The 24100-nt window shown below is 42.0% G+C and overlaps 1 protein-coding gene across 4 annotated transcripts in view; it reads left to right on the top strand.

Moving 5' to 3' along the window:
• The first annotated feature begins 1609 nt into the window (after window positions 1-1609).
• ipo13b (importin 13b) overlaps window positions 1610-24100 on the top strand; it is a 50117-nt gene continuing 27626 nt past the window's right edge. For 3 of the 4 annotated variants that reach the window (XR_008559899.2, XM_015976107.3, XM_015976108.3), the window contains exons 1-2: window positions 1610-1700; window positions 2067-2153. Coding sequence is in view for 2 of the 4 variants with exons in the window: in XM_015976107.3 (XP_015831593.1) it covers window positions 2085-2153 (69 nt within the window). In the remaining 2 variants the exon portion in view is untranslated. The remainder of the gene's footprint in view (window positions 1701-2066; window positions 2154-24100) is intronic. The other variant, XM_015976109.3, reaches the window with a different exon arrangement.

Genomic DNA, 24100 nt, shown 5'->3' on the forward strand with positions numbered 1-24100 from the left:
CTGCCAGTCAAAGATGTGGAAACACTGGTATAACAGTCTTTTTTTTCTTTTAGATTAGGGAGTTACTATAATGTATAACCGTTGTTATTGTGTCTTGTTTGTGTTTTTCAGTATTTGTCTCTTGTGCTTTAGCGTGTCATATTGTGCCCATTTTATTTTATCTACAATTTGTTTTCTACTTCTGTGAATTGGACTAAGAGTCCGGAATAAATACTATACTAATAAGTTATTCGATCAGAAATCAGTGCTTTTCTGTCACTTTCTCTTACTTTAAACACTTTACATAACAACTAAAACCAGATAATAAGTTCTCCGAGTCAAGTTTCTACCTCTTTTCTCACCTTTGTATTTTAATATCTATATTCTCTCTGGAGTACCCGAATGAATGAACGCTTTGATGGTAATGTTGCCACAAGAGAGCGCTGTTGTCTTTCAGCTGAAAATAATCATGTTTTTGTCTTCAGCTACACGTGAAACTAGAAATATTAGAAAATGGAGCAAAAACCATTTACTTTTTCTATCTAGCTTAGACTGAGAGGCCATCTAAAGATTCACGAACCCTTTGCAGGTGTTTAGGATTCACTAGCTGATTTGAGTGTGACACTTTGAATTTAGAATAATGAACCTTTTCACAATATTCTAGAGTCTGAGATTATGAATGTAGGAGTTCCATAGGCTGTACGCCATAATTGTTACAGTTATAACAAATAAAGGCTTGAAATATCTGGCTTTGCATGGAATGACTCTATCTCATATGTTAGTTTCACCTCTTCCGGTTTCACATGTGCTAATAAAAACACGTTTTTAAACCATTATTAGATCAGGGACCACTCACTCACAAAAGTTGCTCAATTCGGTCTTTCCTAATTCTCATGAAGCTAAACAGCAGCTTTGGGGTTTTCCTAAATAAAAAGGAACTTGGCTGTGACAAAATATTTCATTTTATTTGTAGATTTTATAAGTTATACTCTCATTTATGCAAGCCTCGTTCTGCCACTTTAATCAAAATAAGTTCTATTAATATTGCAAGTTATAATTAGGTCTTGAGTTTCTCCAATCAAATCCTGAGTCAATTCAAGGCCCAATGGAGTTCAGCCACATTCACAGATTTGAGTTAAGTCATACATTTTGAATTGAAATTCCCAAACAATGATGAATGCTGTAATTGAATTAGAGTAATAATTAATATTCTGAAATTATTAATATGCTTTAGATGGTGTATTTATTTGACACCTCAAACAGTAAACACTTAAACTTGATCAGAACGAATGTGTTACATGGAAATGTCTTGTAAATAGTTTATTATGTTAAATCCTGTTTACAGATTCCAGTCCAACTGAAGTCACGAGTCATTGGTGCTAAAATCTGCACACTTTACTTTTCTTTAATAATTATTATTAGAATAGATATGAACAGGAGTAAATGGTCACACGTGTGTCAACAGCCCATGTATGATCAAAAAATATATAATGCTTGAATCAATAAAGTTTGATATTTGGGACTGGTGGAGGGATGTTAATTTTACTTTAATTTTGTTTGTTTGTTTGTTTTGTTTTTTGGTGGCCCTAACCAAATGGGCGTGATATTTCCTACGGCCCATGAATGCACCAAAGAGCTACCAGTGACGGAGCAGCAGAGAGGTAGAAAGAAAATCGGCAGGCTGCTGCCAGCATCGTCTCATACCGTCGCCGAACAGAAAGGTGTGAAAATGACACTCCTCCAGACATGCTAGAGATAACACACTGACGCCGCACACTTCTGATAATACTGTCATACTGAAATTGTTGCTTTAGTTGTGTTGTTTAGTTGTGTTTGCCACGAGGGCTGCGTGAAGTTAACGTCGCTCAAAGAGCTAGCTTTGCGTTAGCATAGTAGCCGTTGCTACAGTGTTTTAGCTCCCGGTTAGCGTGTCGTGTCATTCATGAGACCAAATAGGAAATAGTTGATCAACCTAATCATCCCACCCATTGCTGTGGAAGTTAAACGATAGCACTGCAGTTGTTTACAAGTTTAGGATAATCGGAAGTCGCATCTGAATGTGCCGTCTCTTTTTGGCCGTTTGACAGCTCCGTGTCGGCGGAGATATGGAGACGCCGGGGAGAATAGCAGCCACACCGGACGCGCTGGACTTCACGGTGGAAAACGTAGAGAAGGTGAGTCTTTCAGCCGGTCAACAATACCGGGGGTTTGGTGGCTTAAAATGGGTTGCGTTTGAGGATTTTGACCTGAAAAGCAAACTATAATGCTTTATTGTAGTGTTTGTTGTTTTATTTTTAATGATTTGTAGCTGCGTCAATGGCACACTTTGTGGTAAATGATAAATCACCTATTTGATAAGCCGGTTGCGGTGTCAGAATTTAGTCTGGGTCATGTTTGTCAGATTGAATAATATCCTGTGTGTGTGTGTGTGTGTGTGTGTGTGTGTGTGTGTGTGCGTGTGTGTGTGTGCGCGCGCGCGCTTTGCACGGCCTTGTTGACTGCCAGGTTGCTGTGATGAATCTCCCTGCTGGGTGGCCAGTGAGTCCTTACTCCAGGGGGTGGGTAAGGGGCGATGGAGAGGATGAGGAGGGAACCAGAGAGATGCTCAGTGGAGGAGCAGGGTTGCAGTGTTGAGATGAGGTGAGGGAGGTGCCAGCAAAGAGAGAGGAGGGGGTGAGGAGTTTTGAGGGGGCTGGTGATGTGACAGAAATGATTAAAGTCAGATCTTAGGGAGAGAGAGCAAGAGAGGCACACTCCTTAGGGGCAAATGGTTTAGCTATAGTTTTCAGTTTTATTAAAAAATGTACGACAAACATTTTGTATGATTTTGTCTGTTTTGAGTTCTAAACTTTTACTTAAACTCGTGGAGTTAATGTTATCTGTGAGTTGTTTTTACGGTTTGCTTGTGACTGTTGGAGATAGGCATGAATGAATGAATATAAATCACCTCATAGACCTAGTATTGTATTGGACCCCCTTTTGTCTTCGGAACTGGCGTGTCAGAACTGTTAGAGATTCTACAAAATGTTGGAAACTTTCCTCAGAGATTTTTCTCTGTATTGACACAAGGGCATCACACAGTTTCTTCACATTCACTGATTTCTGCTGCCCCGCCTCATACAAAACCTATATGTTTAAATGCACTGAGTCGCCGCCATGTGATTTATGTGAACAGGTAACCCCAGTAATCTGAATCACACCCATCTTTCAGTTAATAGTTTCATATCTAGAAACACGACATTTGGCTTACTGTAAATGTGAGCATAATTATGATCTCAGATGTCTCTAATTTGTTTATTTTTATTGAAGTAGATGCTTTAGTTTTCTTGACAGCTTGCATGAACAGTTATCCAGTCTGCTTCGTGTGAACCATAGTAATCTCATTATGTACACTTGTCAGAATAAAATCCCAAGTTTTTAGGGTGTGACCCTTTACTACAGTCAGACATTGGGTAGTGTGTGTGGGTTTGGAGCTGATGGTTCCTGTCCCAGTGCTCGCATGGGTCCAACAGAAAAGTCTTTGTTTGGTCAGGAGTCAGTGACACAACGTTGGACTTTGTTAGTAACTCTGTTTGTAACAAAGTGTCGGTACTGCCTTACATGTCTGACTTACTACAACCACCAAACAGTTGGATTTTACTGGGGATTTATAGCTGAACATTGGACGGTTATGTAGTGAATTTCCTCTAAGATATTATGTTGCAGTTCCGTATAGTGCTGGTTCTCTCCTGCCCAGCTCTTTGCTCAAGGGCACGTGCATAAGGGTCACCTTCTGGTGCTATAACTATCTGTCATCCCTCTACCAGCCACACAGGATGCTTTCCCAACAAGCCAGTATCCCATAGTGCTTTGCTTTCAGGCTTTTACCTTGTGAGGCACGTTATTGTTATTTGGAAACAGAACTCAACACTTTATAACGGCAATTGTTGCATTGTTATTATTTGGAAATACTTTTCAAATAACAGGATCGTTTACAGACTGATGATCCATGAAGCCTGAAGAAACATTTAGGTGCTTAGAGAATAGAGATGGATTTCCAATTACTTCTGATAGGGCCGCACAATATATCAAAAAATTATCATCGTCAGGATAACAGGACGTGCGATAGGCCCATCGCAAAGCACGTCAAAAACAGCGATAAATGTTTGGTTCAAACATTTCCATCCGTGTCATACATCAACTTTTTGTAAACCAACTCTGTTTTTTACGCAGAAGTATTATTTGGCCAATCAAATGTAGCCCTTCTGATATGCGGCCAATCAGATGGGTCCATTCTCGTAATACGCCCGCCCCCTACGTAGACCCTTTTGGAAAGCAACACCCAAACATTTGCGGCGCCGTTCCCTTGTTCGTCATGTTGGCTCAGAGCAGCGAACGCACTTTGTGCTGAGGTTTCTGGATTCAGCGCTGCTTTCAAACGTGAGCGTGAGTCCACTCGGTGTCGTTAAGCATTTTTACCGGGCTGACTCCGACACGTGCCGGTGAACCAACCCACCTTCATGTCTTATAAGTCGCTTTGGACAAAAGCGTCTGCTAAATGCATAAACATAAACACAAGTCGCTAGTGTTCCACCGGGTGGTGATGTTAGCCCCAAGCTCCGGTTAGCTTCCAGCTAAAAGGCTACAGCACTCTCCTCCCAGTCCCACCCTGCTACAGAGGGCCTGGAAAAGTTCCCCCACACATCAAAGTGATTTTTCATTTATGAGCTTTTATAACCTTGTTAATCAGGATAGTTGATTTGCTGCTGCACATAAACTGTCAGTCAGAAGCTCTGCTAGCCGGTTAGCTTAAGAGGAGCTAGTTCAATTTGTTAGCTTGTTATCAGAATCATAGTTGCAGTTTCATCACCTGAGCTGCTTTTTAAGATCTAGGTAAACTTGTTCAATTTGGGGTTAAAAACAAACGTTTTCACATATTTTCCATGTAGTTTTTTTGCCAGTTCCTCTTCTGAAAGGTAGACAATTGTTTTTCTCTTTCCCTCAGAAAATCTTAATATTCTCCTAGTTTGGCCCAGCACAGTTCACTTCCCAGTTACAGCAACGGCCTTATATCATAACCACATAAGTGGAGAAAATGTTCAGTAGCAATGAGAGAATTTGCTGTTGCATTTAAGTGATGTTAACTATTATTTAACATTTAAACTTATTTTCTGATTGTTTTTATTTATTCAAAAACCCTGGTAAGGGATGTTTTTCTGTATTTGGAGCATCAGAAAAAGTTTTATAGTGGTGGTGATGTTTTAAAGTCACTGAGAAGCTGCATGCATGCAGTTTGTTGTTTTGCTGCTAATACAGTAGCAGGTGCAGCTGCTAATACAGTAGCAGGTGCAGCTGCTAATACAGTAGCAGGTGCAGCTGCTAATACAGTAGCAGGTGCAGCTGCTAATACAGTAGCAGGTGCAGCTGCTAATACAGTAGCAGGTGCAGCTGCATGTTTTTGCAATAAAAATGTTATGTTGTAATGGAATTCATGCATTAGTTTTTGTTTGCTTTGAACCCAGAGCAGACGTCACACGCCAGACGACATCAACACTGCACACTTTAGTATTTGTTCATTTATCGTGAGTAATATCGAATATCGCAATATTAAGCACTGTTATCGAATATCGCAGGTTTTCCTAATATCGTGCAGCCCTACCTCTGAGTCTGTTTATAGTTCTAGTAGGAAAAATAATCTTATCTTGTAGGCTACAAAACACCTGTATATGGTCATGGGTTTATTCTTCATTTTTATTGTTGGTACTCATAGTACCATAGAATTGAATCCTTTTTTATGTTCTTGCAACAGAGGTTTGTGAATGAAACAGTTGGTGGAGGAGATTATTTTCCATTCCCATGCTGAGATGTCATCACTATTGGCAACATCATGCTATTCTTATTTTCTGTCTTGGCCGCTGGCTGTCAACAACCTCCCCCCCCCCCCCCCCCCTCTCTCTCTCTCTCTCTCTCTCTCTCTCTCACTCACTCACTCACTCACTCACTCTCACACACACACACACACACACACACACACACACACACACACACACACACACACACACACACACAAGCAATAGTTCTTTATTCTATCATTAAATCATCACTCCTTTGCTGTTTTTTGGTTCTCCTTGATGTTAGGGTGGGTTACTAGTTTTGTGGTGTGTTCTGTGTCATAGCATTGAGAGGGGCATACTCAGCAAGAGATAGCTTAGCAGAACCTGTGGGCCTGACCTGCAGGGTGTGGATATGGTATGAAGGTTTGTCATGTGGGTGGAAGTTAGTGCTGTTTAGAGGTGTGAAAAAAAGTTTTTTTTTACCTGCCCACTTTTATTTTCTGTCTCTGAAAGTCAAAAGATGGTAATAGTTTTATCTGTGAGAGAGTGAGCGTGTGCATGAGAGTCTGTGTGTGTTCATTTTTCTATTGGCTACACTGGAAAAAATTCCAAGTCGACTCAACTTAAAATAATTTGTAACCTCGCTGCCTTAAAATTTTGATTAACGCTAGCAAATAATTTTGAGTAATGTCAACAAACTAGTAAGTTTCTTCAACTTATGGGATAAAGGTCACATAGCATATTTTCTTTAGTTCATTTTTTTAATTTATTTTTCAGTCAGATCAACTAATATTTTAGTTCTATCAACCACAGAGTCCAAGTAACTTCTACAAGCCTTTGATTCAGGCTAACAAATTATTTAAGGTAATTTCCACTCACATCCAAGTTGAAATTACCTAAAATAATTTGTTTGCCTGGTGAATAAGTTAGTTGAAATGACTTGAAATAATTTGCTAGCATTAATCAAAATATTAAGGCAGCAAGGTTACAAATATTTTAAGTTGAGTACACTTGACTTTTTTCACATGTTGAAAAAGATCCACTCTTCTGTTTTTGAGGATTCAAAATGTTTTAAAATATAAATAAAAACCAAATGCATCTTTGGGTCAATTTCTAGAGATTTATTTTAAAAACATCTATTTTAACATTTAGAAATCATTTCAGAACACCAAGTTTTTTTCACCATCCTCAAAAGAATCCTGTGCAACTGTCTATGTAAACACATAACATAAAACTACAGGATAGGACTCCAGTTTAGTTATTTTAGCACTGTTCACAATCCATGTAGTTCATCGCCAAGCTATTCAAAACATTTTCAGCATAACTTTAAAACAATTTCAGATATCTTTTAAAGTAATTTACATTTTTCAATAAACAAAAACGACATGCTTGTTTCTGTTGGTTTGTGGGACAAAGATGTGTGTTGGGTTTTGTCGTTGACTTTGTATTTGTGATTTGGGTTGAGCGTGCAAACATTTATTGTAGAACAAGCATCCGTGTGTGTGTGTGTATGTATGTTGGTGAGGCTGTATTTTGATGTAAATGGTGCATAATACAAAAAGCCAAGTATAAATTTGAACAAATGGGCATTTTCCCATGTTAACAGATACTTGGGTTCACAAATTTTTAAATTCTTTGGAAATGTGAAAGGAAACACATTGCTCTTAAAACCAGGAATGCAATGTGCAGAACTGTCCGCATGTGGGTCAGCTTGTGTAATCAGGACACTTAACAGTTCAACAGTGAGCATATAATAGCCTTGCAAATATCCTGGAACTAAAATGTATTAAAACGTGCAAGAGAAGAAATAAGGTGGCAGGCTACCCTGATATTAAAAACATCTATATTATTGCTGGAGCAATTTGTTGCGCAGTCCATGAACCCGAGCAGAGCAGGTGCTTTTCCCAATGTTCATTAGTACCTTCTGAATTACCTCAAAGGTGTACTTCAGTCTCTTTGGATAGCTGATGTTGAGGCAATAAAGTAGTCCAATCAACACAGCTAAAGCATGTGGTACATCGCGCAGCTCACAAAAAACGATGTGCTCCTCCAGGATTACAGTTACATCCACAATGTTTGTTGATAGAGCCGCCATCTCTGCAGTTTGCTCCGTGGAAATCAGTAGGCCTACATCCACTCAATTCCACACCGCAGGGTCCGCTGCAGAGTCAGTGGTCTAAAGTTTAAAAGAACAGTGTGTGTTTACCACTAGGATCGAACGAGATCATCGTGTCATACAGAAGAGTCACTGTAGTCACTGACAATAATCACTAGGGCTGCAACTAACGATTATTTTCATAATCGATTAATCTGTCGATTATTTTTCGATTAATCGGTTCATTATTGTTTAGCTATTTAACCTATACAAGTGATGGATGCATTTCAGTTAAGAAAAAAAATATAAGAAAAGTGTGCAGTTGACTGCAATCTATTTCATTGCACATGAACAGTCAGCAGTATAAAATGAGCTAAACAGTGCAAAATATCAGTCCAGAATAATTTTTTAGCATTAGCTGGAAGCCTGCTCCTTCCACCATGGGTAGTGGCCTCATGTCTTTTACCAGCATGTTTAGAATAGAGTTTGTAAGTGGTATGAATTGCTGGGGGGTGAGTGTCTTGTTCCCCATGTAGTTGTCCATCGTTGCTTGTTTTTTTCTGCATAAGAAACACAAATAGACTGAAATAAGTACACATATAAAATAAAGCAGCACACACACTACAACACTAAATCAATATTATATTATTTGAATTAATTAACAATATACAGTGATCATTCATTTCGAGGGTTACGTTCTACAAAATAGCCCGCAACAGGAGATATTCAGAAAAAAAATAATTTTTTTTTTACTATTAAAAAGCTCTAAGTAAGAAGCTCATGAGGTTTTTACTTTGAGTCGGGAGTGTTTAAATTAGCTACAGAAATGTGAAAAATGATTATTTTGTGTAATACTGTTTAAGAAACATGATAAAAATGTGTTGTGAGGCGTTTTACAGCGTTAGACAGTAAAACAGCCTTTTAATAGTAAAAAATGACTTTTTCTGAATTTCTCCTGTATTTATAAATTGAAAGCGTACAACTATGCCGCGTTATATTCACCTGGACACAGCTCGTCTGTATATTTTTCTCCGCGGAGTTGTCCTTTTTTGAATGAGGAACATAGTCATGGGTTTGTGCCGTTTTTCTCTTAACGAGAACATTCTTATAAACAGACGTGCTAAATTTGGCAAGCGCATGATACACAACACGGAGGAGATTCACGATTGCATTTAGTCAATCAGAAGTAGAACAACGCAGACTGACGCGGCAAAAAACATGTTTAACATCCACTATAACGAACTCAGCTAAAACACTAAGTCCAGCTTGTTTATTTTCTGTTACTTACCGGGCTGGCTCTTCCAAATGACGGCTCACTTGACCGCGGTGCTCTTCCTCTGCTGCATCAGCCCCCCCATGTTTTCGTCTCAAATGTTCACTTAGGGACGTCGTGCTTCCGTGCCATGCTAGATGGTTTTTGCATATTTTGCAGGTCACCCGTCTTTTCAAGGCATCTAGAGTGAAGTCCGGGGTTTCTCTTCAGTTTTGTCGCTTCTATTTTTCTTCCGTATTTCTTCTTGTTCCGCCATCTCTCACAGCAAGATGAGCGTCAGTAACGTGATACGTCATGAAAACCGAGGGCACTCATTGGCTCATTTCTTCTTCTACGGCTCCACTGGTAGATCAGTGGCTCATTACTGCCACACACTGGCGGCAAATTTAACAGATTGTAACCGATGTCAGATTGTGGTAAAAATAGACTTTATGCGGTAAAATATGATTATTAAACAACTAATCGATGACTAAAAAAGTTGTTAACTATTTTAATAATCGATTATAATCGATTAAATCGATTAGTTGTTTCAGCTCTAATAATCACCATTCATTCATTCATGCCTTGTCTAATAAGGGTGATTAGGCAGAGTCCCCTTCTTCTGAAGTGGATTCTGTTGTGGTCCACCCAATGATATTTGAGTCTTCAGACTGAAGTGTCAAAGTAATGATAAATGACCCGCACTTGTATAGCGCCTCTCAGAGTAAGGACTCCAAAGCGCTTTACACTACAGTGTATCATTCATCCATTCACACACACATTCACACACTGGTGGGGATGAGCTACGATGTAGCCACAGCTGCCCTGGGGCGCACTGACAGAGGCGAGGCTGCCGAGCACAGGTCCCTCCGATCACCACCAGGCAAGGTGGGTTAAGTGTCTTGCCGGGAGCCGGGATTGAACCGGCAACCTTCCGATTACTGGACAACCCGCTCAACCTGTTGAGCTACTGCTGCCCTCAAATACGGCTGGGCAATTACCCAGCTAAGCATAGTTTTATTTTAAATCCTCTAATACAGGCCCGGGCCTGTATTAGAGGATTTACGGTAATCAAATTTTATATAATATTGTGCTATTAAAAACATTGATCGCAATCACGTGGTGTGTTTTAATCATTATACCATCTCACCAATCCAGTGGAAGTGTCGATAGCAAGCTGTTGTTGCTTCTGTTAGTCAAAAAGTTTTTTGAGCAATCCCTGCATATGTGCTTTGCGTTATACCTGTCTGGCCATGTGAGAGGTGGGGTGTCGGTGTAGAAATGATGTGGCTAGGGAGGGCCACATCTGTTTCTGTTTAATGAATGTTCCATAGTATAGAGTTAGCAGTTAGCATTTGAAGTGGTGTGATGTAACAATACAACAGATGGAAAATCTGAATGCGACATTAAGAGTGAATTTTAAAATTGTGTTGATAAAAAATTGGAATGAACTGAAAATCGCAATCTTTCAATATTGAAAATATAATTGTGAATGTTTTATTTTCATAATTGCCCAGCCTTACCCTCAAGCAATTACCGAACAACCAGTGGGATGGAACTGCATAGAACTAAAAACCATATTTTACTGGTGCCAGTGTGAGCATTCAATTAAATAATACTTTAAAAAAATCATACATTTGCCAACTCATGCAGTTGTACAAAATTGGTTCCCTAATGTCATGGCTTAAAAAGGCTCGGCATGTCCAGGAAATAAGCTAGCATGAGTTGGTGCCTTCTGGCCAAAGTAAGTAAAATATTCTTGAAATTGTTTACGTCACGGACAACTTTTAAAATAAAAACTATGCTTAGCTTCAAAACGGATAGTCCCAACAGTCAAGCAATGGTCCAAAGCAACGGATGAGTAGCGGATAATGTTCCACAAAATGATGTTTGGGTCTCAACTTGAAGTCCGGGAAACCATCCTGCAACAATCGCCTATGGAATGATATTTTGTGCTCCAAATAGCACAAGGATTCTGTGGTAAACATAGAGGAGGCCAAAAGTTCGACAATGTCTTTCAGTTCAAGAAGTATCATCCATGTTGTGTTGTTCTCTGGAATAAAGCCTGATTTATGCTTCTCCGTCTGCGTCAGTGCGGAGACACGCAACGCCATTATCCGTCCTTGCGTAGGGCACGCAAGTACGTACGGAGTCGAGCCCACTTTTTTAAACATCCGTCGAACGAGACGGATTACGCAAGCTTGTGATTGGTCAGGACGCCGCTGTTGTTTACAGCGCCGCCATTGCAAAGAGAGCCGAGGATAACTAGCGGCAGACACGGAGAAGCTTGAAGAATACCTTGTGAAAAAACTCTAAAAATATGAACGTTTCATCCTCCCGTGACTGGAGGAGTGAAAAGATGCGCAGCAAGCGTTTTATTTGTGGACGGAAATGACGGGAAACGTGGGTTTAGAGGTGGTGAGCTCATGAAGCGGTGGGAGAATGAGAGACAAATATGTCCATGTTAAAGTGTCTTATATACACAAAAAACACAATATAAACACACTATCTTGGACCGATACATGACAGGATGCCACAGAACAGCGCTACGCCCTCTGTGGTCCTGCCGGGCAATTACTTTGCAACACTCCCCAGGAGACGGAGAAGTATGAGAGCAAAACGCTTCCGTCAATCCGTGCGTGTCTGTCCCTTGCGGAGCTGACGGAGAAGCGTAAACCAAGCTTTAGTTGACCAATAATCAGGGGCAGCAGTCTCAAAAGAGTCCAATTCTGATGTCTATTGCCCCCAATTGTTTCATTTACTTTAAAAGTCGGAGGCAGTCTCTGGGGTCTATTAGTCTTAACCGCGAATGAGTATGGGAAGCTTTGAATGTTTAATTCTTCAAGAGTGATGTACTGATCAGAAATCAATTTTCCAAGACACAAGCTAAGTTCAACAGGCACAATTCCCTCTAAAAGGTCATGTAAAACATCAGGAGGAAATCTTGTTACTGTGTGGAATACATCAGGTTATTTAAAATACAGTCCCTTTTGACACCATCCACACATGACAGATCAGTGTCCTCTCTAAGCTTTGATACACTGGTTTCATAGGACAATTTAGTCCGGACAGGAAAGAACGGGCTTCTGGCTTCAATGGTCTGAATATCCCTACGACTTGCCAAACAAAATCTACAAAACTTATCTACATTAAATGACTCCTGAAAACCAGCAAGAGAATGCGCTCCCAAGTTATCAGCTGAGACTAAAAGTACAGTACCTTTAACATTAGCCCCCAGCTGCTGGATAAAAACACCTTGGTTTTCAAGTACTTGTATGTCTTTCAATAGCAGATCTAAAACAATAGTATAACCACATTTTTTTTAAATCATCACTCTTACACAAAACTGCAAGGTAAATAGATGACAGAGTGGATCTATATTTGATTGGTAGATTTGCAATTACCCAATACACAGCACACACTTTATGTTTCTTTCTGGAGGTACCCAATGGATTACACACTTCAAATTCATCTATATACAAACTGATTGCAATTGATAATGCCTTTCTGGAGAGAAGCAGATTTTCTTTGAAGAACAGACCATCACGAAATGACTTGATTTGGTCAGGCTGTGAGGTAACACAGGATTCTTCTACCAGCACCTTGTTAAGAATATCAGTCCTATTTAGCAATTCAGTTATCACATGCAATATGGGCACATATACAAAGCTTCTTTTAGTATCTCTATCCAATAAATACTCAACTGGCTCAATGGCAGTGAAATTGTCTTTAAAACAACACAATCTTTTGTGATCAGTTCCAAATGGACAAGTCTTTGACAGAAAACCAAGAGGATTTTTTTCCTGTATGACCTCTGTTAATAGTGCCAAGGTGGGGCCTTCAATGTTCAAGTTGTGTTCCTTCAATACCTTTTCAATTGATCTCTTGGTGCACTCTCCAGCTAAAGAACCAATTTCATAGAGTTCATCAACTATTTCCTGTGTAGCTGACATGTAAAATTGTCTGCATACGCAGAAATAAGGATGCAAGTCTATGCTTAACTGACTCCTCATTAACATCTTCAAATTCCTCCTCTTCAAGGGCATAATTTTGAGAAACCTCAGTGTTGATTGATGCTGCATCATCACATTCCCCAGTCTGTATTTCTGGTGGACCATGAATTAAATCATGTCTTAAATCCTGTAACACACAACCACTGTGATATCTACTTCTATGTGCTGTGTAAGTGGAATACACATTTGAATGGAAAAGACAATGATGAAAAGGGCACTTCAAAGTTTCCTTATTTTTAAATGACCTCGCTGATGAACAAAGTAATCTTTAAGTGTACACAGCTCTGAAAATTTGCATACTTCACACTTAAGTTAGTATGTCACAATGCTGCTTTTTGGCACCAAAGGATTTTGAGCTTGACCAGTCACAGCTTCATGCTTAAGTAGATGGTTTTTGAGAGCTACTTGAGTCTTGAAAGAGCAAATACAGTCAGTGTAGATGCAAGGCAAAGGACAAGACCTGCTATAATGTCCGTGTTTCAATTTGTACTGTCTAATTATACTTCGCTGGTTAGCTGAGGAAAATGTGCAAAGCTTACATGTCCACTTCATCCACTTACATATGTATGGAAACCTCTCTTCCTGCAAAAAAAGATGACACAGTTTAGCTTACGTTTGTACAAAGCATGCAGTCACAGTTATTACAATATTCCATCCCGCAGCGCTCCTCTGTGAGAGCAGGGTGGGGGTGTAGCACACGTTCCGCTGCTGTTTCTCACCTGTATCAGCTGATGGAGGGCTTTTGGCAGGCCGTCAGGCTTATCAAGCGCTGGGGAAATCCTGGTATTACAACACTGCTTTTATTTTGGTGAAGCATCCCAAGATCATTTCTGGGCTGGCCCCCTTACAAAACATTCTAGATACACCCCTGCTTATTAGTCTTAATAAAGTATTTTTGAGCCATTATAAAAATTTAAACAATTATAAAAAAAAACTTTTGGCATTATTACCCATTATCTTTAATTTTATTTGTTTAGAACATCAAGATGCTTTACAATTAACATAAAAAGGTGCATTTTTATTGAGCAGAGAGGAGGCAACAGACCCATAGAAGACCTGGTTTGATCTAATTTCAGAGATAAATAGATCAGGTTGAATGCACCTAATAAATACAATTATTAACTTTGACTCTGAGGAATTTGTTTCAGATTTTTTTTTCTCCTTTGCTTCATTTGGTCTGATCCTGAAAATCTCCCTATGCTGGCCAAAGAACTGACGCAGACAGATGCAACACCTTATTTAATATTTGAAATGGGAGGACAAATTGATCTTCCCTGCATTTACTGCGGTTGGAAGAGGCAGATAAATGTTTTAATGGCTATTTATATACGGGGAATTTACAGAATAATTCTAATAGGATGATGGTGGAAAAGTGGTAATATGATATAAATATGCTGAACGATGCCAAGACAGAGGCCATCATTTTCAGCCCTAAGACTTCTCAAAGTCCCCAACTGACCCTTCCTTTTATCACATGTGGGTTGAAAACCCATGTCAGAATCTTAGGGGTTGTGATGGATGCTAAACTAAAAATGGACATTCATGTCAACCAGGTAGTTAAGACCTGTTTTTACCACCTGAGGCGCCTCTCTAAAGTTAAGCCCATTTTAAAAAGGCGTCATCTCCATTCAGTTGTCCATGCCTTCATTAGTTCCCGTCTCGACTACTCTAACTCAGTGCTATATGGTATCTCCTCCTCCACTCTCGCTCGCCTTCAGCTAGTGCAGAACGCAGCATCTCGATTCTTGACTGGCACCAGGCAGCGAGAACACATCACACTGGTTTTAGCAAATCTTCATTTGCTCCCCATCCATCTCCGAATAGAGTTTAAGATCCTGGTTTTTGTGTTTAAATCCCTCAATAACTTAGCACCTGGCTACTTGTCTGAGCTCATTCACCCTTATGTCCCTACAAGATCCCTCCGATCAGCCGACCAGCACCTTCTCCATGTCCCTAGCTCCCGCTGTAAATCCCACGGGGAGCGCACCTTTTCAGTTTGTGCACCAAAGCTCTGGAACCACTTGCCCCTCCTGATCAGACTCTCTTCCTTCCTTTTTAAGTCTCGTTTAAAAACTGAGTTTTATTCGTTGGCTTTTAATTCAGTCTAACTTATTCTCTTTCTCCTTTTCTTTTCGATTTGAATTATTCGATTTTAATTGATTTAGTTTTTATTTTTGATTGTTTTTATTGTGTGTTTTTGTTCAGCACTTTGGTCGGCTCTCATGCCGTGTTTAAATGTGCTATATAAATAAACTTGGTATGGTATGGTATACGGGAGGTTGTATCAACAAAAATAAGAGACTTTCCAGGTCAGATTAAGGCCTACTCCACACGTAGCCGTTTTTTTTTAGAAACGAATATCCGCCCCTCCAAAAACTTGTATCCACACCACCTCGTTTAAAAAAAAAACTCTGTCCACACGTACCCGGATAAATACATTGCCAGACCTGTAGGCGGCAGTACTTCCCCCGTTCTTAACCTCGTCCTTCGTCTGTGGTCTTCCGCAAGGAGCAGTAATTCCGCTTGCAAAAACAAACAAGCAGAAAGCGCTTGGACAATTGATAAAGCGAGCGCAGCTCTGAGGGCATCCATGCTGTTGGCTAGTGTAAACACAGGTCGCACACGTGATGTCAGCATTTTTTGTCGCGGAAAGTGACGTTGCGGAACTTAAAACTCCGGTTTTGTCTGTCCACACGCAGACACCCAAAACGGAGAAAATGCAGATCTTCACTTTGGCCGGAGTTTTTAAAAAGATCCATTTTCGTGTGAAAAAAACTCCGGCAGATCCCCGGCTACGTGTGGACAGGGCCTACATCTGTTGGTTAACCTTCACGGCTCAGGCATACCGGAGGCAGCTCCAACGAGCCAGCAGCCGTGGTAACCAGGCTCTGCATTATCATGCTGTGGCTTTGGTGAACTGGGGCAATGAAAGTCTGGGGCCATACCAGGCTTATAAAGCACTGGGAGAAACTGAATTACCAGGTTAATAAAACCCGCACATCAACAAGAGCTTCACAGATTCAGTTCATATTTCACATGACATTTCCCACATTAATTGATTAGGTGCTTTTCCGCTATGGGACTTTTGTCTGTTGATTCGCTCCTCTCAGCTTACCGTCTCTCTACAAAATCTTTGAGAGATGAGCTGACAAACATATCCTGGCATGATCCTGACTACAACCAATCAGCATGACAGAACCGCAGCTCCTACCCAGCGATTCTACCGGGCCATTTTAGAGTTTGTTCAGGGATTCCTGGTGCAGGGCTCTTCCCTCTTCGGTCGCCGCTACTGAGGGAATCCTTGAGTTTCTTTTCCCACTATTGGCTCACCTGGAGAACATAGCGATTATCCGACGTCAGATAAGCTGCAGCTTCTCTCATCTCTGGCAGAGATTCTCAGCTCGTTCTGACTGGTCTGATGACAGGACATGTTAAAAAAATTGCGCGGACTTTTGTTCTCTGTTCATCTCGCTGTGATTTTGGCAATTTAATGTAAAAAAACCCATCACTTTATCCAGGTAAAAAAACGCATTGTAATGCGCCTTACTGATATTTGTACAGAGTCAAATACTAACAATTTTGTTTCTGTAATGCCTTGCATTGCTGTGTTATAGCAAAAAGTAATGCATTACAGTAATTAATTACTTTTATAACGCATCACTTCCAACTCTGGCTATTAGTAATATGCTGAAGTTAAGCGGCTTGTCTCGTCTGATCTGACGTTGTAGTTGGATGAGCGAACCCCCAGAGGACCTGACGGGTAGCTCCAAAACGCCTCGGTCAGGAGGGTGGGGAGGCTCACCAAGAACTCTGGTCTAGCACGGTCTGAGTATCCGACAGCCGCCCCGCCGGCACGGTCCTCACTGAGTCCTAAAACAGCCCGGTCAGGTCGGCTTGGCTCTGCTCTTCTAGACCCACACATACCAGAAAGTTTCGGTAAAATTTCCCTTAAGTTAAATAGTGGAAACGTAACCAAAATTTAAATGGTTTTAGCCAACTCTTGGCAAACGTTGCTAGCTTGACAGGGAAGCTATTGTGCAAGACAGAGGGAGGAGGGGTACACTCTTTAGCTTCACCAAAAACCATTTCACCACTTCTATGTAACAAATAAAAATAAACTTACCTTGAATACAATGCCAAGAGCTAATTTGCTGTCCGTGTCCACCGAATAACGTTGAGCGATAATGGCTGCCAGCACGTGGTTGCGAGAAGAGCGAGCAGCACGTTTAACAGGCAAGGGTTGACCAGAGGAACAATGCAGGGGCGGTGTTCTGAGCATGCGTGAAACACTTTCCCGCGTTGTACCACTTACATATCAGAGCGGACGGTACTCATTGGCATATTTTGTATTAGTTGAACGGGTAAAAAACTACATTTTTTAGTTATCTCAACTTTATGGAAAAAATCTGTTGACATAACATAGAATATTAAGTTACAGAAACTAAAAGCAAATATTTATTACAGTGTACATCTCATGAACCAATGATTTGAAGAAGGAAAATAATCGTTGGATCTGTCTGGAAATAGTTGAGTTTGAGAATCAATCCATTTCCATACGGCTGCTACAAATCAATATTAGCAAATACATTCCTGATCAAAAGATTAAGACCACTAGAAAAATCACTTTAAATCACATTTTGCATGGTTGGATTTTTTTTTTTTTTTTTTTTTTTTTTTTTTTTTTTTTTTTTTTACCGTGTCCTGTCTGGCTGTGAAGCAAGCAGAATTGATGTCTGAATGCTGGTGACAAGCCTTACAGATTTATTCTCAGGTGGAGCATCAAAGCGTTTGCTTTTAATGTCACGCCTGATACTTAAAACTTTATTGTTATTGTTGTTGAATGCTTTGTAATTCCGACCAGACACGGAGACAGAGGTGAAAGAGAAAGGAAGAGAAAAGGTGGAGAGAGAGGAGGGGGGGGGGGGTTCCACAAAAATAAACAATGAACAAGAGTCTGCTTCTAAACCTGCAGAATAAGACAAAAAAAAAAACAAAAGGACACAAAAAAGGGACACAACAACAATACAACAAGATCTACCTATCACTGTGTCAACTTGACGAAAAAAAAACAAAAAAAAAAAAAATATATATATATACATATATATATATATATATATATTATATATATATATATATATATACATACATATACATACATATAATCAACATTGCTTAACTGAAGAATCACGATAATAAATCACAATGCATTAAGTGCCCCCCATAGTCTTAAGACATGTGTTGAACGTGCCCAAGCCCATACTTTTGAGAGCACCATGTGAGCACCTGTGTGTGTACATGCGCTTGTTTATGTAAGGTTTATCTATAGGAGCGTCCAACAGAGAGTGTGAGGGACCACAGATCCGCCCCCCAAAGATGCGCAGGAGACGGGGGGAGCTCCAAGTCCCAGAGATCCAGGAGTTGCCCCAGAATGCAGGAACCCCAAGGAGACTGCAACCAGAAAGGCCCCCGCCCCCCTCGAAGAGGCACAGAGGATCGCCCCGGGGGGCCACAACCAGCAGCCGGCAGAGTCCCTGGAGATATCAGCGGCAAGCCCACAGGCCCGCCCGCAGCCTCCCACCCCCTAGCCGGCCGAGCCCGGGACCCAGCGACCCGGGACCCAGGGGTGACCACCCCCGCCGGGGACCCAGCAGAGCCCAGGGACCCAGACCCCACCAGGCAGCCTCCGGGATCTATCAGGCAGATGCCAAAATCATAAACCCCCAGACCCGGTTGCCACGAACACTCAGGCAGACCATGGCACAAGCCCCCACACCAGGTGTGGCAGGGGGAGGGGGGACAAAGATCTATATCATCAAGAGAAGTTCCAGGAGAGGGGAGGACCCAAAGGCCCCACCTGACATATACAGTCATACACAAACACAGTCACACACTCCCTCCCTCATGCTCACACATGCACATACAACCCAAGACTTACAAAAATGCACGCCGGACACTCACTCATGCTCCCCTTACACACCCTATTAACTCTGGTCCCGGTACTGCTGCACATGGGGTACAACCATCACCGGTAACCAGAGTTTGACCCTTTCTGCTGGGGTGCTGATGAGCAGGCTCCCCCGCCCAACGCTGAGCACAGCAACCCACCACCCCAGACCCCAACCAGATGGCCAGATCTCCCTCCTAGCCTCCAGCCCCAGGAAGCCTAGCAACAACAGAGGTGGCTAAGACCCCTAGTCTCCCTCCACCTGCTCCAATATAGTGTTGTGTGATCATGAGGTGTATTCCATGGCTGTGGTGAGTGGGCAGTGCGGGCATCATCCGGCATATGCCAGCTGATGCCACCGCACCACCCCACTTACACCCTCAGCCATCAGTGTCTAAGTGCGGTTTAAAATTGGAAGTGGGCACCGGCACTCGGGAGGAGGCTGAAATATCCCCCTGCCAAATGCCGTTGAATGTGCTCACTCCCAAGGCCCTAAGTGTGTGTTTGTGTGTAATGTCGTCAGTGGAAGTGTATAAGGTGCAAATAAAATTGGGGGGCAGGTTGCCACAGGAATGCGGAAATGGGGTCCATACCCGCACTCCCTGACTTGCCCACCCCCCAAGGTCCTATGTGTATGTTTTTGTGATGATGTGAGGGAGCAGGAGGAGAGAAATATGCGGGGATGGGGAGGAATGGCTGGTTGGGCTTAGCCCTCCAGGGAGCCAGCTCCCCTACTGGCTCCAATAGGCACCTCTGTTGTCAAACTGCCACCCAGGGCATGCAGACCCAAGCCCATCCTGCCAGGGCCCAAAGCAGCAGCATTACAGAGCCTCACGGAGTCCGAGGGCACCAACCCAGCCCCATCCCAGCAGAATATCTATGCCCACCCCTGCATTTGCACAACTTCCAGAATATATAAGACATGGGACATCCAGGTAAGGTTTGGTCCTCCCCGTCCTGGACCTCCCCCTCCCCTGTGATGGAACGGCAGAGGAGCCAAGGTCTACCTGATGCCCCCGAACCCAGGCCAGGCACTGCTGAGTGTTCCTGCCTTCTTCCCGGCAGCATACATGTCAGGACCCGACCCCCAAGGCCCCGCCCAGATCCCCACACGGGGCCGCCCACCCCCAAACCCCGAGCCCCCAGGCCACCACCCAGACCCGCCCAGGGGTATTGCAGCCGCCAGGCAGTGACCCATGGCCGCCGCCAAGATCCCCAAGGGGCCCCACTCACAACCGCCAGCAGTCCACCCCCCGAGGCAACCCAAGCACCTCCAGAGGGGGGCAACAGCCCCCCAGTCCCAGACACCCCCAGTGAACCCACCTCCAGGGAACATCCGGATACTCCAAACTCAGACCCCACACCCCCCCCACCCACACCATCCCGCAGGACAACATCAATGGCCCCCCACCCTCGCTATGTGATGGAACCGATCAAAGGAGCCCAGAGAGATTCATCTGAAGTGGAAGCAGAGGCTATATCAAGTGCAATATGATCTAACAAAAGATTTCTATACTGGTTAATGCAGAGACTTTCTCTATTTTTCCAATTCAAGAGGATAGTTTTCTTAGCGATGCATATGGCAGTCAGAACCACGTGAACCAAAGATGTTGCAATCGGGACATCGTGCAGCTGTCCCAGTAAACAAAGAGAGGGGGAAGTTGGGATATGACATTTCAGACATTTTGACAGATCCTCACATACTCTACCCCAAAATTCCTGGACAGGTGGGCAGGACCACAGTGCATGAATGTAATTGTCAGAAATGTTGTTTGTGCAGTGTGTACAGATGTCAGACGACACAAACCCCATCTTGAACATCCGATGACCTGTATAGTGTACTCTGTGTAGAATTTTGTACTGAATTAATTGTAAATTGGGGTGTCTGATCATTTTAAAAGTTTTTAAACAAGTTTGGGACCAGAAGTCCTGGTCAAAGCTAACTGATAGATCCACCTCCCATTTTTCAATAGGGATTGCAATTTTATCGTCTATTTTGGACAGTGTCTCATATGCTTTAGACAGTAGTTTGGGGGGTTTGAGATTATAAAAGTCTAATACCCTTGGTGGTGTTTGTAATTCTATTTTATTGAGCTTAAATTTTTGTTTGACTACAGATTTGGTTGGATTTTAAAGGTGTGGTTTACTTGTTTATTCAATCAGGGTGTCCGCGGGGTTTTAAAAAGTATTAAAAAGTGATAAATAAAAATAGTCAAATTTAAGGCCATTAAAAGTGTTAAATTTGGTCTCAGAGGTATTATTTTTTCCAAGTTAGGTATTATTTTTTTCAGACTATCAGGTGTCATATTCTGAACATCGACATAGAAATATATTCCGAATGAAATGTTTTGAACGATTATAAAAATAAAACAAGCCGATTATTTGCTCCTCCCACTTGAGCTGCCCTGAGTTACAAATGAAGCGCTCCGTTGCCAACTTAGCGACTTTGATGCTATTTCTAGCAGCTTTTCAGACCCCCTTCTTGACTTTTTAAATCTTAAAAGTACCTAGTGAACACCTCAGAAACATCTCTGGTAACCCTTAGCTACTTTCTGGATAACTGTCGTCGACATTTCCTGCAGGTTAGCTAAACACTCCGCCTGCGCTCCGGACCGTTCTTCAGGACATTAGGAAAGGGAATGATGTAGTGATGTGTCGGTCGCTAAAGAAACGGCTCTCGGAGTCGGCTCCCTGTTGGATTAACCAGAGTGAGTGACACACGCATTGCACCTGCGGACTCCTGAGCAGCTAAAAATGGCTAAATGTGCGCGTGCGGCACGCTAAACACACATGCAGCTTGCCCCTGATTGCTGTGAGACCGGGGTTGGGGGGTGGGGGGGTGCAGCTGTGGTTGGGACAATTATTACATTAACTGATGGACTTGTAAATAAATAGTTTATATCCAGAAAGTAGCTAAGGGTTACCAGAGATGTTTCTGAGATGTTCGCTAGGTACTTTTAAGATTTAAAAAGTCAAGAAGGGGGTCTGAAAAGCTGCTGGAAATAGCGTCAAAGTCGCTAAGTTGGCAACACTGTGGGAGGAGCGCTTCATTAACTCTAATTTCCCTCTGGGATTAAAAGTATTTTTGAACTGAATTGAATTTGCAACTCAGGGCAGCGCAAGTGGGAGGAGCAAATAATCGGCTTGTTTTGTTTTCATAATCGTTCAAAACTCAGATTGTAATTGGGATTAAAATTCGATTAATCGAGCAGCCCTAGAATGATCCCTTTCTGAACATGGTTGACAAACAGGGTCTCTCGCAGCGTGACACAGCTGCAGAGTTGCGACGCAGTAAAACAGTCATTTGGAATGTCTTAAATGATCTGGAGCGTAATGAAACAAAAGTCAAGTGCAAGACCCAAAAGATTCCTGCAGCCCTTAGCTGGAGAATGCAATTGGGGGTCTGCTCTAGTTGGAACCTTGCTAAGATGTAACCATGCAAAATAGAATTCTGTGCCATTTTTCAAGTGGTCCTAATCTTTGGATTGGGACTGTACACAAATGACTAAGGCTAGGTGTGTAATGGGCCATTCCCATCTGTACCGGGTCGGCCCGGGCCGGGTAGCGTAGGTTGTTTATATATCTGGGTGGCCTGGTATTTTTCCGGGCCAACCAAGGCTCATTCTCAGCCCTCTTCTCGAGGGGGTCTGCTTCAGGCCGACCAGGACCAACACACCCACTGCTGACAGCAAATTCACACCTTCCATTAGAGCAAGCCTCTGATTGGTGGGTAGAATCAGCCCACATGGGCTTAAGACAAGGATGTGTGGAATCAACCGGGCCAGGCTGGGGCCGACTGGGGCTACCCGGCCCGGGCCGACCCGGTACAGATGGGAATGGCCCATTAGTACCTGAAAGTCTTTCAAAAACTTCTACTGCTAACAGAATGCTAAAGGTCTTACAAAAGTACATAAAATAATTTATGATGTTGATGATTAGGATGAATCAAAAATGGCTAAAAATTTATAATTCCTCAACATACAATACTAGTTTAAACTCAAGTATGAAGCACATTACTTCAAGCAATACACGCCCTTTTATTTAGCAGTGTGTGCTTGTTGTGTGGCTAAATTTAGTAGAGTATAATGATCTATATTTATAAACGATGGCTTCCTGACTGATGGCTTCTTTAAACATCATTTTCATCCAATGTAATAAATACCAGTACAAAAGTCTGCTGAAATGAGCTGAAAGTCACGGGAGCCTAAAATAGTATTGTTTCTTTTTCTAAGCACATTTGTGCTTGCTGTGTAAACCAACAGACAGGCAGAATTTGTGTAAATGATGGCTGAAGTAGCTAGTAGTAGCTCTACCAGTCAATGATTTTTCATAAAAAGATTAACGAGCAAAAAGAACTGGCTGGTGTGTCTTGGTCTTTAATAATGAACCTCAAAGAGACACACAACTGTTGGTGAGGAAGGAGAGGTCTGCATATTGACAGTGAACAGCAGTAATGAAACACTGCTGCTTTGAACTTTAAAATCAGACATTGGTTTTAGACAAAGGGCAAGGAGAAGCTGGGTGGCTAGGCTTTTGAGTGAAGCCATGATAATTATCCTCAGAAAGACCCTACCAAACCTCAGCTCACCTACACATTTAGATTCTGTGAGTTCTGCTATAAAATTTTGTCCACGTCAATTGTTGCCTTTTAAGAAAATCTAATCAAAGTTGAGTATTATTGTGTGTTTCCCTCATAATGCATCAAATGGAGGTAGTGTTTATTTGAGCAGAGACCTGCCAGCAATGAATAAGTAAAAGCTTCAGGCATGTTAACAGTCTGGTTCTGCTCCACATACTGCACCAGGACCTGTGGCTGTTATTGTGAAGTGATACCTGGTTCTCTGCAGACAGTTAGCTCATTAACAGTCAGCCATGTTCAGTGTTTTGCCCAATCACAGGAGACTGATACTTTCTCTGGAGGATGTAGAATCCCACCTGATACTCCTCTCCCAGCTGCAGTTTTATCATTGCCCCCGTCAGTTTAAAATCTCTCCTTGTTTTTTT

This window comes from Nothobranchius furzeri, chromosome 8, assembly GCF_043380555.1.
Source record: "Nothobranchius furzeri strain GRZ-AD chromosome 8, NfurGRZ-RIMD1, whole genome shotgun sequence".
In the NCBI taxonomy this organism is placed as follows: Eukaryota; Metazoa; Chordata; class Actinopteri; order Cyprinodontiformes; family Nothobranchiidae; genus Nothobranchius; species Nothobranchius furzeri.